This window comes from Mustelus asterias, chromosome 14 (assembly GCF_964213995.1).
Source record: "Mustelus asterias chromosome 14, sMusAst1.hap1.1, whole genome shotgun sequence".
Classification (NCBI taxonomy): Eukaryota; Metazoa; Chordata; class Chondrichthyes; order Carcharhiniformes; family Triakidae; genus Mustelus; species Mustelus asterias.
In genome coordinates this window covers 37,722,726-37,738,528 of record NC_135814.1, presented here as the reverse complement: position 1 = coordinate 37,738,528, position 15,803 = coordinate 37,722,726, and the positions used below count along the sequence as shown (strand labels likewise).

The 15,803-nt window shown below is 44.0% G+C and overlaps 1 protein-coding gene across 1 annotated transcript in view; it reads left to right on the top strand.

The window, feature by feature from the left end:
- parp9 (poly(ADP-ribose) polymerase family member 9) overlaps positions 1–15,803 on the top strand; it is a 39,739-nt gene that overhangs the window by 12,504 nt on the left and 11,432 nt on the right. The window contains exons 7-10 of the mRNA XM_078229309.1: positions 120–350; positions 454–675; positions 5,720–5,789; positions 7,553–8,116. Coding sequence (XP_078085435.1) covers positions 120–350; positions 454–675; positions 5,720–5,789; positions 7,553–8,116 — 1,087 coding nt within the window. The remainder of the gene's footprint in view (positions 1–119; positions 351–453; positions 676–5,719; positions 5,790–7,552; positions 8,117–15,803) is intronic.

The window sequence follows — 15,803 nt, the reverse complement described above, 5'->3', positions numbered from 1 at the left end:
TTTTTGTGTCAGGTACTGTTGGTAAAATGTTAGTATTCATGAATGTCTACTCAAATTTACTCTGACTTAAATGAATGTCCTATAAAATTATTGTTTGGACCTTTTTTGTCTTAACACAGACGGATGTGATTGTGAATACAATATATCGGGATCTAAATCTGAATTCGGACACAGTTTCTCGAGCAATTGCGGAAATGGCTGGTCCAGAGCTTCAAAAGGAGCTTCACAGAATTAAAAAGACAGAGCTACTAGCTTATGGAGATGTATTAAAAACATCAGGATTTAATTTGAGCTGTGAATATGTGTATCACGTAGCATATTATCCTCCTGTAAACTTTGGTAAAGAAAAGGTAAGGACCATTTTAAATACATTATATATATTTTAAAATAAATCCGTGAAGTTATTTTTAGCATATCTTGGTTGGGATACATGTTCTTTATTTTGTTTAAAAGCTCCTAAAGAAGATTGTTGCCAGATTTTTGGAACTTGTGAAAGAAGATGACATTCGTTCGATTTCTATTCCTGTAACCACTCATTCAACACATGAACTGAGTCCAAACAAGCTGGCAAGACTATTCATTGAACAATTAATCAATTATATTGAATGCAATGAAAACTTCAGATTTACCACTGTTCACTTTGTGCTTAATCCAGTAGAAACAATAATGTATGAGGTAATGTAGCAATCTACATTTTAAATAGTTTATTTTTTAAATTTCTGCTAACAGTTTGTCATATAATCTTTATTCAGTACAAAATACAATATGATGAAATGCACAATATATTTTGCAGCTGGTCTGAAATGGTGCAGTTTATGTCTAAACCAGTTGGGTTGATATTTATGTATTGTGTCTGTTTTTACTGGTTTGTTAGTTGTGTGGTCTACATCCAATCTGCCCATGTGCTGGTCCTCCTACTAAGGATGTGGAATTCCTGTTTAATATTTGTTCCCAGAGGGTGAAGTGGAAGCTGTCTCTGCCTTGCTCAGTATACTAAAGTGGCCCTTGCAGCTGACCGCCCAAGATTTTTGTTTAGTGGAGTCAAGAGGAACAGGAGTGTTCCATCGATTCCAAAGACCTGGTGAATACCGCGAGTAACCCCTATCTCCCACAACTAACAACCACTAGAACTTGCCCACACGTTGCTTCCAGCAACAAAGAATTTGTTTCTCCTGGGTGAGCTGCCTGTGGAGACATGGCCACCACCTACCTCACCCTAATCAGTTACATAGGGGTCCCAGATTCAGCTTTTATTGCTCATAGGAACATAGTAACAGAAGTAGACAATTTAGCCCCACAACTCTGTTACGCTGTTTGGTGAAATCATGGCTGATCTGCGACATAATTGTAGATAACAAATCCCATAAAATCTATCAGTCTCACATTCAGGGCCCGATTTTACCATTTTGATTCTAAGTGCTGGGCGGACTTGAATCTGGGAGTGTTTCAGATCCGACTTTTAGACCCGTTCTCCGGCGCCCCCATACGCATACCGCCTGAAAAAAAAATCAGCGATTCTGAATCGCGCTGCACAAGCCTGTGGGCAGGGCTTAATGCGCCCGAAACACTGCAGCTCCGATCGGAGCCTTCAACTGCACATATGCAGTAAACAATAGAAAAACGTTCCCCTGCCGCATCGCTCCCGGGCTGAATAATGCCTCCCCCTGGCCCCCACAGAAATTGCTCCACCCCTACAACATAACTGACCCCTTATCCCCCCATCCCCCCCAGTTACCAAGTCCGATCACGGCCCCCTGCCCCCCTTCCTCCCACCAATCACACGCAGAATGGCAGCGGACAGCCCTTCCCCCCCACCGATGACACGCAGATTGGCAGCGGGCCCCCCCTTCCCCCCCACCGATCGCATGCAGAGTGAGAGCGGACCCCCACTGCCCCTGCCCCTGCCCCTGCCCCCCACCCCCCCTCACCAGAGAGCCATCTGACACACCTCCCTCCCCCTCCGCCAGAGCCATCTGACCTGCCTCCCTCCCCACCACCGATCTGAGTCAGAGAGCCGCCGGAAGCTCTGAACTTATCTCCTCAGAAGCTAGAGCGCCCGAATCGGACCTTTGCGAACCATATCTATTTTGCGCCGAATCTGGACGGCGAACGCGGTGGTAAAGGGGGAAGTGCCGGTAAATTTGGCCATGCAGCCCATTAAGTCAATTTTCAGCCATTGGTAAAGGGGGAACAGGCGCGAAGGCAGGCGTGGATCATGCTACTCACCTCAGGCCCGACTTTACCAAGTTTTCGCACCCAAGAACGGGCGCAACTTGATGGTAAAATCGAGCCCTTAGAGTTGGCAATTGACCTAGCATCAGTGGTTGTTTGGGGCAGAAAAGTCCAAACTTCTACCTATGCTTTGTGTGAAGAATTGACTGGAGCTTCCAGCCGTTCACAATCCACTGCCACTGCCAGTGAGGACGGAGAATTTGGCGCTCAGCCAAATTCTCCATTCACTGTGGCGGGAGCAGAGAATCCGCTGGCAAGAACGGCCGGAAAATCCCACACATTGTTTCCTAATTTCGCCCCAGAAAGATCCGGCTCTACGTTTTAGTCTAAGCCGCAAGTCCTAGACTCTCCAGCTATTGTGGAAATAGCTTTTCCCAGATAACCCTGACTATGCCCTTTCATATCCTGAATACATAGCTCAAATCAGTCTTTAATCTTTTAAGTTCCAGGCCTAGTTTTTGGAATGTAACTCTTGGAATCCAGGTATTATTCTGGTAAACTAATCTCGATGCATTCCAACCGGGGCTTTGTTTGGCTGAAGTATTACTTCTACCGCCGTGTAGTATATATCTTCTGGATACAAAGGCTAGTGTTCCATTAATAAGAATAGAAAGTGTTGGAAATACTCAGCAGGTCTGGCAGTACCTGTGGAGAGGGAAGCAGTGTTTTAGTCACAAGCAATCCTTCTGCAGAACTGAAGGAATGCAGAGATGTCATGGTTTATGCCATTGAAAATGAGATGTGGAGATGCCAACGTTGGACTGGGGTGGGCACAGTAAGAAGTCTCACAATGCCAGGTTAACGTCCAACAGGTTTATTTGGTAGCATGAGCTTTCGGAGCACTGCTCCTTCATCAGGTCACCTAAAGGAGCAGCGCTCCAAAAGCTCGTGCTAGCAAATAAACCTGTTGGGCTTTAACCTGGTGTTATGAGGCTTCTTATTGAAAGTGAGGGAGAAGGAGGATGATATAAAGGGAAGAACTGGGATAGAGTGGGTGAGATTAAATGAAAAGGTTGTCATGGAACAAAGGGCAAAGGGAGTGGTAATGGTTGGAGTAAAGAAACAGAGTATTTGTCAAAAGTGAGTGTGAATGGCAGAATACTGAACAACTCTTTCTGAAAGAACAAATATGAAAAGAAGAATCAAACTGGCACTTGACAAAAAAAATGAATCAAACGGAGGGAGAGAGTTCATGGTCTGAAATTGTTGAATTCAATATTGAGTCCAGAAGGCTGTAAAGTGCATAATCAAAAGTTGAGATGCTCTTCTTTGAGCTTATGTTCAGCGAAAGCTTGGGGTCATGCTTACAGATTGATCATGTCCTTTAGAACACTCATTCCCTTACTTTGGCTGACTGTCCCCACCTGCTACTCCCCACCACACCCCAGATGACAGGCCCTTCCCAATTCACTCCTCTTTGTCCTCCTTGGATCCCACTTCCAATCCTCCATTTCCCCAACCCCATTCTATAACTCTCCTCACCCTTGTTGGTCCTGAGCCTCCATGAAGGCTTCCATTCTCCTGCTCTCCTCCTTTGTACCGTGGAGTTAAACGATGAAAACCAGAGACCTTACAATGGGCAGAATTTTACTAGATTTTTTCTAAGTGTGCAGCTGGCGTGAAAACAGAAGAGTTCCTGATCCGTTTTTTGGGCGAGTTTTCAGGTCCAATCTTATGCACTCAATTGTTGAAAATATGGGCTAGACCATTTCTACCCACTAGAAGCAATGTGCAGGGCTAAACTTGCCAAACAGCCTGCAGCTCAGACTGGAGCCATGAACTGCAGAGTGGCAGTAGGACCCCCCAGCCCCACCGATCTCCCCATCATGCCCTGCTGCACCATTAGACCCCGTCACCATCAGACCCCGCCCCTTTGGCACTGGCCCATACCCAATGAGCAGTGCCAAAGTTCCCCCTTGGCATTGGCACTTTGCCCCTTGGGCTGGAACTGCCGAGGAGCCAATTACCAGGGGGCACCCCTGGCACCCAACCCTCTGGATGGCCTCGATTGCCCCCTTTCACTCCAGCGGGGTTGGAAAGTGGGGAGCTGCTGTAAACCCCGCTGGAGTAAACCACTCCAACCGGGGGGAGATGCTAGCGGGCCTTGAGATGCCCACTAATAACATTCAAATTAGATTCAGATGAGTTGCTGAATATATTAGGCAGCTGTGTGCCGATTTTCAACGCAGAGCTGATGGCGCTGTAAATCCAGCGCTGAGAGACATGCTCGGGTCCGGATGCCCAGCTCAGATCCCATGGATCAGGTGCTGCCTAAATCTCCCAGCCTGCTGCACTAAAAATCAGTGCAGCGAGATGGGAGAATTGCGGCTGAAATATAGGTACTGAATGTGGTAATGATTGATGGATTTTTCTTCTGGTTTTAAAATCTGTGGAAGTTTCAGGAGGTTTGGCTCTGGGTATAGGAATATAGAGGGGTTTGGAATTGGATCAATTTAACAATATCGTGTGCCACCATTATTGTCGTTAGCTATGTGTTTTTAGTTGCCATTCTAGTTATGTGTTTTGCTGTTTAATAAGCATTAATTTTGTTTAATTAATCCAACAAGACTAGTCTTCACATCTTTCCTCACATTATTTCAAATAGCAAAAAATACAGTTAGGAACCGGCATTCCAAGTTTCCCTTCTGGATTTGGAATACCCTAGCATTTAACATCAGCTCAGTCTTAATAACTGTTGACGAATAGGCCTAACTGAATGATGGGGCGGGGTTCATGTGTTGAATGGTCTACTATTTTTTAATTCAACAAATTGCAAATTGGCAAAAATATTCTGTCATATAGTTTAAAACTACACATAAGCTCAACTGCTCAATGGACCTTTCCACCTTTTTCCAAATTAAACGACTACAGAGAAAAAGGTGATTAAATTCTAATAATTATAATTTACAGGTAATTTTTAACCAAAACCTTAAGGAATACACTTGTACCTAAAAAAAACACATGTTCAAAGTAAAAGTTTTTAAGGTTTATTTATTAGTCACAAGTAAGGCTTACATTAACACTACAATGAAGTTACTGTGAAATTCCCCTAGTTGCCACACTCCGCGCCTGTTCGGGTCAATGCACCTAACCAGCACGTCTTTCAGACTGTGGGAGGAAACCGGAGCACCCGGAGGAAACCCACGCAGACATGGGGAGAACGTGCAAACTCCACACAGACAGTGACCCAAGCCAAAATCGTCATGTGCTATAGATTTTGGAGTCATTCCTCATTGTGTTGCTATTCCACTTGACATTTCTTCTTTTCATGATTTATGATGTGAACTTCTAATTTTCTGAATCATATTGTGTTCAAAATTTTTAGTTTATGTTTTTAATTCAATTAAAATGCATGTAATTTGAACATATATCAATACCCCATGTATCAAAAACTTTACCAAAAATAAGATTGTCATGAAGGACAAATGTAATATGCGGACAAACTAATTTGGGAACAGTGACAATGTATCTGTATGTTTACATACAGGCATTTCTGCAGGAATTATCTCGAGTAAAACAATTAGCTTCACAAAGAAGTAGGAACTCATCTTTATGTGGTAAGTTTGCAACGTAAATAAGAATAGATGATAGTGTTGCAGCAATAGATTGAGGTAATGGACTCATGTCTGTAAATTGCAGTAATTGACTTTGATTCACAAACTTTCTTGGGAGATACAATCAGGATATCTCCCTAATACGAAGGTCATGTAACATATTTATATCTTTTAATGACCATATTTCGCTAAATGAGCAGAATTATACATGTTGTAGCTGTTCCTGTTATCTCATTGGGAGGACAGCTCAAGTCTGTGTTTCTTATCACACTTTTGTTAAGATCATTAAGTGTGTGATTGTTACTTTCCCATACCACCATGCTGAGAAAGGACTCTCGTAACTATTCTTTAAAGCCCTTAATGCTCATAACTGTACTTGCCTACTTCAAAGTTAATGTTTAATGGCAAATTATTTCAATAACTCTATGATAGGAATTGATTATAAAGATGTGAAATGTTTAAACTATCCATTATCATTATTTATAATGCAAAACCTTAGAATAATTGCTCTATAACCCTCACCCAGTTTATGTCATGTGATAGCTTTGAAACAATCCATATTTATCCTTACAAACAACTATTCATGTGCTACAAAAAAAAACAATCATTAGCCTACAATTGCAGCTTTCACAAACAACTGCTGAAGATTCATTAACATCAACATTAGTGACCTGCCCTGAACACGGTGGGCTGAATTTTTCTATCCAAGACTAAGCCCTGTGGCAGGGGTAGGGACAGGAGTGTTTCCATCTGTGGAGGCTAATGCGAAACTAGGTCATATCTTCTGTCCCCAACATAGTTAATTGTGCATCTGGGGGTTTTGCGTCATCTTCCATCATGGCAGGGGCCTGATGGTATGTGACCCGCTGTCATATCTGGGTGCCATATTTAAAAGGTGCACAATATCACTGACCCACTGATGAAGAAAGAAGATGGAACTCCAGAAGAAAGAAGATACATCTCCTGAAGAAGGTAGACTTCCAGAATGAAGGAGAGGGACCTCCAGGGACACTCTGAGGCTGGAACATGGACTTCTTTGAAGAGGTCTGCTGTAGTTTCCCAGGGTCGCTGGTGGCCTCCACCCGAACTCCAAAGAGTTCCTGCTCTGCCCAAGACCGCAAGAAATTACAAAAGGTCGTGAATGTAGCCTAATCCATCGTGCAAACCAGCCTCCTATCCGTTGACACTGACTACACTTCCCAGATCACTAGAGCAGTCATTTGATAGTTAGTCTGAAACATGCTCAGTGCTTTTTCAAGGCATGAGAAAGTTCCTGGGGAGGTGTGAGATAGATATAGCCAGAGCAAATTTTAAAGTGAAGATTTCTACTTAGATTGAGCGTGTTACCAAAATGTATCGAGATAAATGGGCCCGAGACTAATGAGGTAATAAGGATATAAAACACACCAACGAGAGAGTAACCTGGAATTAAGAAGCTGAAGTATTCAGAATAAAATAGGAGTACAAAAGACCGAAAAATATATTCAGGGAGCTTCAACCTAGGTAGTTTTGCTCTGATTATGGGAGTCTGTTTGCTGTAAGTAGACCATTGATGAATAAAATACTGACTAGTCCAGCGTCGTCTAGCAGAACAGTTAGCAATTATTTCACCAATATTATGTGGATTTTGAAAATTTATCCAACTAAAGCAATAAATATGAAATGTGTGCACAAATAGTACATAAAATAGAAAATCTCCAATTCAAGCGTTCCAAGTCATAAAAAAATCCTATTTTTTAAAATGTTGTTTTCTATTGTCAATATAGAACCAACTACTTTCAATCTTGAAGAGGAGGAAAGAACTGAAGTACTCATCAAAGTTTGTGGTAAAGATTATTCCTTTCTGGAATGTGCTCAGTTTTGGATCACTGATTTCATTTTGACACCTCAAGAATACCTCATCATCGAAAATAAAAGCATCAATTACTTTACAGTAGCTGAAAATGAAGCCTTAAAGGCCCTTCAGGAAAAGAACCAAATAACAATGCACACGACAGTGAATGAAATGGGGGCATTCATTGAACTCAATGGACCTCATTTTGAGATATTGGAGGTAGCACTTCATATAGAAAGCTTGCTTTGTGATTTGCAGGAGAAAATGGTGCGGGCGATAGAAGCTGAACTTCTGCAAACCCTTGTACATTGGGTGTACATACATGAGGGCGAGAGACATCATTATGGTCCCACTCAAAACCTCACTTTAGAAAAGGCCGTCCTGGACAATAAAACACTTGTGAGCTTTGAAGTGAATGGCACTCAGCAAGCAGTATGTTTGGAAACATTTATGGCGTTGGATGATCACAGGGAAGAATTTAAAGTTGAAAGAATCAGTGAGTAAAATGTAAAGATTTGTTCCACAACTTAGTTTAATATGTTTATTTAGTTTACCATTAGAATGCCAGTGACTTAATTTGCATTTGTTTGTTTTTGATGATATAATTGTACGTGGCTTTGTAACAAAGTGGTAGAATTAGAACGATACAGCCTGGATGGAGGTCACATGGTTCAGCTTTGGCAGTACCAGCTCTTTGGTAGAAGTTTCAAGTTAATCTCACTACCCTGCTTTTTCCCCGTGAAATTTTCAGACAGCACATTCCAGATCACAACCACTCAATGGGCCCGATTTTACCATTGCAAACGGGCGTGAAAATGTGGTAAAGTCGGGCGTGAGGCCATTAACGCGATCCACGCCCACGTCCGCGCAGGTGGCCACTTTACCAAAGCCCTGGAATGGCCACGATCCGATTCGCGCCTGAAACAGGCGCAACGGTGATTTAAATGCATTTGCATGCATTTAAATTGAATTAATGAACTGCCCGCCCAACTTTACCAGCATTTCCCCCTTTACCACCGCCGATCCGGAATCGCGCCGAAATGGACCTGCTAAATAAAAATCTGTTTAGGATGCTCCAACTGCTGAAGAGGTGAGTTCAGCGCTTCCAATGGCTCTCTCTCACTCAGATCGGTTGCCTGGTTGGGTGGGGGGGGGGGAGGAGGGCAGATCGTTGTCTGGTTTGGGGGGGGAGGGAGGGGGAGGCAGGACAGATGTACCTCTAGGGAGGGGGTGGGGGGAGGGGAGTGAGGCCAGATCATTCTCTGGTTTGGGGGGGGAGGCAGGAGGGAGGCGGGTAAGATGTATCTCTGGTGGGGGGGGTGAGGCCCGATCACTCACTGGTGGGGGGGGCGAGGCCAGATGGATCTCTGGTGGGGGGGGACGTGGGGAGCAGGGGGGGTCTGCTGCCACTCTGCGGGCGATCGGTGGGGGGAAGGGGACAGGGGATCGCGATTGGTCTGGGTAGTGGGGGGTGGGTGGGTGGATAAGGGGGACAGTGAAGTCTGTGGGGGCCATCGCTCCCACTTTTCGCTTCCGGGCCACTTTCTCCGCTTTTTGTGGCCCGGGAGCGATCTGACATGGTGCGCTTTTTCAAAATCTTTCCTAACTGTGCATGTGCAGTTCAGAGCTCCGATCGTTTCGGGTGTGCTAAGCCCCGCCCACAGCGTGATTCAGACCCGCGATTTTTTATTCAGGCTAAGTGCTAATGGGGGTGCCTGAAAGCAGATTTCCAAGTCGGGTCTGAATTGTGCCCAGATTCAGCACTTAAAATGAAAATGGTAAAATCGGGCCCAACGTGTAAGCAACAAGCTTTCTTGGTGTTGTCTCTTTTTCTTTTGCCAATCTGTGTCCTCTGGTTACCAACCCTTCTGCTCCTGGAATGTTTTTCTCTATTTACTCTTTCAGAGCCACTCATGATTTTGAACAATGTTACCAAATCTCCTCCTCCCTAAAAGTACATGATCAGCTTCTCCACATTACTGAAGACATTCATCTGGGGTGCCATTCAAGTAAATCTCTTCTGCATCCACTTCAAAGTCTTGACACTACTTTAATCATGGGTAACTTTAATCTTCATGTGGATTGGGAAAATCAAATTAGTAGAGGTAGCCATGGGGAAGAATTCAAAGAGTGCATTCGGGACAGTTTCCTAGAACAATATCTTGTGGATTCAACCAGGAAGCAGGCTATTTTGGATCTGATAATATGCAATGAGGCAGGTTTAGTAAACAATCTCAATTTTGGAATTTGGAAGGTTAAGCACTGATTTGATTGAAATGTTCAAGATATTAAGCAGATTTTGATTTGATTTGATTTATTATTTTCACATGTATTAGTATACAGTGAAAAGTATTGTTTCTTGCGTGCTATACAAACAAAACATACCGTTCATAGAGAAGGAAATGAGAGAGTGCAGAATGTAGTGTTACAGTCATAGCTAGGATGTAGAGAAAGATCAACTTAATGTGAAGTAGGTCCATTCAAAAGTCTGATGGCTGCAGGGAAGAAGCTGTTCTTGAGTCGGTTGGTACGTGTCCTCAGACTTTTGTATCTTTTTCCCAATGGAAGAAGGTGGAAGAGAGTATGTCCAGGGTGTGTGGGATCCATGATTATGCTGGCTGCTTTTCCGAGGCAGCGAGAAGTGTAGACAGTGTCAATGGATGGGAGGCTGGTTTGCGTGATGGACTGGGCTTCACTCACGACCTTTTGTTGTTTCTTGCGGTCTTGGACAGAGCAGGAGCCAAGCTGTGATACAACCAGAAAGAATGCTTTCTATGATGCATCTGTAAAAATTGGTGAGAGCCGCAGTGAACATGCCAAATTTCCTTAGTTTTTGAGGAAGTAGAGGTATTGGTGGCTTTTCTTAACTATAGCGTCGGCATGGAGGGACCAGGACAGGTTGTTGGTGATCTGGACACCTAACAACTTGAAGCTGTCGTTCATTTCTACTTCATCCCCATTGATGTAGATGGGGCATATCCTCCACTACGCCTCCTGAAGTCGATGACTATCTCCTTCGTTTTGTTGACATTGAGGGAGAGATTATTGTCGTCACACCAGTTCACCAGATTCTCTCTCTTTCCTGTACTGTGTCTCAGCATTGTTTGAGATCCGACCCACTACGGTGGTATCATCAGCAAACTCGATAATCGAATTGGAGGGGAATTTGGCCGCACAGTCATAGGTGTGTAAGGAGTATAGTAAGGGGCTGGGGACACAGCCTTGTGGGGCACCGGTGTTGAGGATGATCGTGGAGGAGGTGTTGTTGCCTATCCTTACTGAGCTGAGCCCCAGGCCACGGAGTTTGGAGATGTTTCGTGGGAATAATGGCATTAAAGGCTGAGCTGTAGTCAATAAATAGGAGCCTGATAGATAGGATAGATAGAGAAAATATTTCTGCTGGCTGGGGCGTCTAAGACTAAAGGATGGAGTCTAAATATTAGAATTGGACTGTTCAGGTGAAGAATTAGGAAACAGTTCTACACAAAGGACATTGAGGTTTGTAATCCTGATCCGCAAATGGCAATTGCTGCGAGATCAATTGTAAATTTTAAATCTGAGTTTGATGGATATTTGCTATCCGAAAGTATTAAGGAATATAGAGTGAAAGAATTAAGCTGCAGATCAGTCATGATCTCACTGGATGATACAACAAGTTCAAGGGGCTAAATGGCCTGCTCCTGTTCCTATGCTCCTATTAGTTGGTTTGTTTGCTTATCTATACCTTTCATCATCTTTTCACTGAATGTGTGCTCAAATTCATTTGTTTTCCTCCAAAATGTACCACATTACACTTGTCAACATTAACATATAGACTCAGAGGGCTGGAATTAATGGGACACAGTGGGGTCCCTCTTCCCCCTGTCCAGGCAATGAATGACTGCACCACAGCCATTTAACAGCAGATTGACCAATATGAGACTGGAGATGGGATTTCCGCCCCACACAGACTGGAAGTCCCAGCTAAGAGAGCTGCTGGCCTATCAAAGGCAGCATCTCAGTACTGGCAGTGCCACCAGGAGCAGTGGCCACTGCCAACACTACACCCTGGCGATCAAGAGGTGAGCTGCGCTGTATCCAGCCCAGCAGGTGAGCCAAGGGTCTGCCCGGGTGTAAAGCTGGCAGACCCCAGAGATGTGGGATGGGAGTTAGGTATTTGGCATTTGAAAGATTTGGGGGAGGGGAACCCTGGGGTGTAACACCTTTTCTCATCAGATAACTATGCAATGTCATGTCTGGTTCATTTGCTTTAACTTGGTAACCTCTGGTTCTTGACCCTTCCTCCAATAGGAATCATGTCTCCCTATCTTCCCTGCTCAGAGCATTAAGAATACCTCTATCAAATTTTCTCTCGATCTTCTCTTTTAGAAAGAGAACAGCCCCAGTTTTGCCAATCGATCCATGTAACAGAAATCAGGAATCTCTCATCCCCATAACTAGTCTCATCAATCCTTTCTGCATCCTCTCCAAAACCTTCACCACCTTCCCAAAATCCAGTGCCCAGAATTGAACATAATACCTCAGTTAAGGCCAATTAGTGTTTTATAAAAGTTCACCACAACTTCCTTGCTTTTGCACTCTATGTTCTTATCTATAAAGTCCAGGATCACTTTGCCTTATTAACCACTTTCCCAACCCGCCCACCATCTTTAATGATTTATACAAACACATCTTCAGGTATTGCTGTTCCTGTACCTCCATATCTGCCATTCAGTTACCACACTGCAAGCCTATATCCTCCTGAAATATTTTCCAATTGCTTTCACTATTCATCAAACTCTCCCCATTTTGCCACCAAATTTCAAGAATTTGTTTGCTATATTAATGCATGAAACTACTTACGACATGTACTCTATATACTGAAACAGAAATGGACCAACACGGGTACAATGGAGTACAACATCTCCAACCCTTTCCAGAAAAACAGTATTCATTGATTCTAACTTTGTTTTCTGTACATCAACCAACTTTCTATCCTTGCAACATTTTCCGGTATTCCATAAACATGAATTCTACAGATCTCTTATGAGTAGGGACCAGTTAGCTTAGACAGTGAGCACGTGGTTCAGAATAACACCAATTGCATGTTCCTTTTGAGGCAGACTTGATGCCTGCCTCCTTACCCTGCCCCATAATAAGTGGGTGGCAATAGCAAACCACCAAGGAAAATACAGCCACGGCTCAGGACGAAGCACCAGCAGACAATGAGCCTAAGGTCTATCTTCAGTACATCACTAACTCCTCTTGTGAGGCACTTCACTAAACGTTCTCTGAAAATTCATCTATACTGGGTCACATTTCTATTATCTAATCTATCTAAGCTTATAATAAATCCAACAATTGCTGGAATCATGCCCTAATAAAGAGCCTGTGCTGAGCTTTGCTTCACAATAGAAGAGGAAAAGACAGCAGTGGTTCAGATACCTCATGATACCAACATTATTGGTTAATACCAACATTACCTATTTACTAATTTGAGGAAATTTTGCTGTGAAATAGAAAATCACGCAGCTCATTTGACAGTGAGTTTTACCTCAGCTGATGCTGATCCATGACATCTTGAAAAAAATTGGGTTTCAACATTCATGATCACAAAAAAAATCAAATAATTTCTGAATAAGGCAAACACAGGTAATCTGGTTTAAACCTTTATATACCAAAGAGTTTTCTGCATGTCCAACATCAAATTTTAATTTGTAGACTTTTTTATTCTGAGATTAATTGTATCCAGGGAATGTTTTTTGAATGATCACTTGGGCCAGAAACGTAGAGCGCTCCGCTGGGCACATGCCCAAACACAATGCACGTAAAGTTGTACCAGATGACGTCAGGTGTGTGTCCCGACGTCATTGTAGACCCATGCAATGTTGAAGTTGGTGGGCATTCGCAGAAGTCGGAGCAACGCCTGCTGACAGTTAAAGGATCAATTAAGGCCATTGAAAAGCCAATTGACTGAGACTTAACATTGCCTGTATAATTTTGTGCTCATCACCCAGACAAAAAGGGCAGGCAAATTTATTAATTTGTTACCCAAGGGTGGGATATAAAGCCCCCAGAGCACAAACGCGTTAATTCTACTTGTGATTTTGCTGCATCAGGTTTCTGAGTTTTGCCAGATTTCCTTTTAATTGCATTCACTTTCTCAGTTGGTTCACCTACAAATCTGTGACAATGTTCTAACTAATTATTTTTGTAAACATCATGGAGAGTGTGACATTTAGGAAAGATATTATCTTAGAAAATCCATGGCTATTTGGCATATTACTATCGTAATTATATGGAGGAGGTGGTGGTTCAGCGGGTGGTGGAGGCTCTCTGAACGTCAGACTCCCCATTGACACAGGTCTTCATTATAACAAGCGTACAGATACTGCAGGTTTTTCATTGGTGCAAGTGACCCAGTAGTAGATGTAGAACAGGATCCCTGGAATGATTAAAAACTGCTTTTCAAACAGATTCCCCTACAAAAGGGGAAAGGCTGTCTTTGTTAACAGCCCCCAGCACATCCTCCCTCGCTTTGCTGCCCCCAACATAGCAGCTAGCCCTAGCTACACCACCTCAGCCAGGTAGTCTGGAGTTGTTTCAGCAGCAAGTAGATCAGATGTCCCTTGATGCATTTTGGTGGGAATAATGTAGGGAGGAGCTACACGATAAATGGAAGAACCATAAAGGGTGTAGAGACGCAGAGGGACCTGGGTGTGCAAGTCCATAGATCTTTGAAGGTGACGTCACAGGTGGAGAAGGTGGTGAAGAAGGCATATGGCATGCTTGCCTTTATAGGACGGGGCATAGAGTATAAAAGTTGGGGTCTGATGTTGCAGATGTATAGAACGTTGGTTCGGCCGCATTTGGAATACTGCGTCCAGTTCTGGTCGCCACACTACCAGAAGGACGTGGAGGCTTTGGAGAGAGTACAGAGGAGGTTTACCAGGATGTTGCCTGGTATGGAGGGGCTTGGTTATGAGGAGAGATTGGGGAAACTGGGATTGTTCTCCTTGGAAAGACGGAGGATGAGGGGAGACTTAATAGAGGTGTATAAAATTATGAAAGGCATAGATAGGGTGAACGGTGGGAAGCTTTTCCCCGGGTCGGTGGTGACGTTCACGAGGGGTCATAGGTTCAAGGTGAAGGGGGGGAGGTTTAACACAGATATCAGAAGGACATATTTCACACAGAGGGTCGTGGGGGCCTGGAATGTGTTGCCGGGCAAGGTGGTGGAGGCGGACACACTGGGAACGTTTAAGACTTATCTAGACAGCTATATGAACGGAGTGGGAATGGAGGGATACAAAAGAGTGGTCTAGTTTGGACCAGGGAGCGGCGCGGGCTAATTGTTCCTGGTTTCTCGTTTCAAGGCTTCATTCTACAATCATCTTGCTGGTGCCAGTACAGAGTGAGACTGCGGATAGTTGGGAACCTGTCTCGGGGGCAGGGAATTCATATGGTGTTCGTGGAAGTGGAAATGACTAGGGTTGGGAAGCATTTTCCGATCGGGGCCATTGTGATCTCCTGGACTCGTTTCGATCGCCTCAGGGGGTCGGAGAGGAATTTCCCAGATTTTTTTTTCCCCATATTGGCCCTGGGGTTTTTCACTCTGGGTTTTCGCCTCTCCCTGGAGATCACATGGTCTGGAATGGGGGGGTGGGGGTAAGTTAATAGGTTGTAATGAACAAAGCATCGTAGCTGTGAGGGACAGCTCGGTGGATAGGATATTGGTATGTAGATAGGCTGGAAAATTGGGCGGGGATCCTGGATTCAGGATTCAATCCTGGACCGGGGAGCGGCGCGGGCTTGGAGGGCCGAAGGGCCTGTTCCTGTGCTGTATTGTTCTTTGTTCTTTGATGACATGGGTGTCTAACACATTGGATCATTCCACCCTCTGGAGGTCAGTTGGTTATGAGTTCAAGTCCCACTCCAGAGAGTTGAGCATGTGGGCCTATAGTCTCAGCGCAGTCTTGAGAGAGTGCTGCTCTGTCTGTAGTGCCAGTCTTTAGGTGAGATGTTAATCCGAAACCACATCTCCCCTCTCAGGTGAATGTAAAAGATCCAACAAAGCTGTCTATGGGAGCTTGCTGTGTGGAAAGTGGTTGGCTGGCTCATTTTCCACATTCTTGCAGTGACCACACTTCAAAATCGGTGAGGTACTCTGGAATTTCTTGAAGTTATGAAAGGTGATAAAGAAA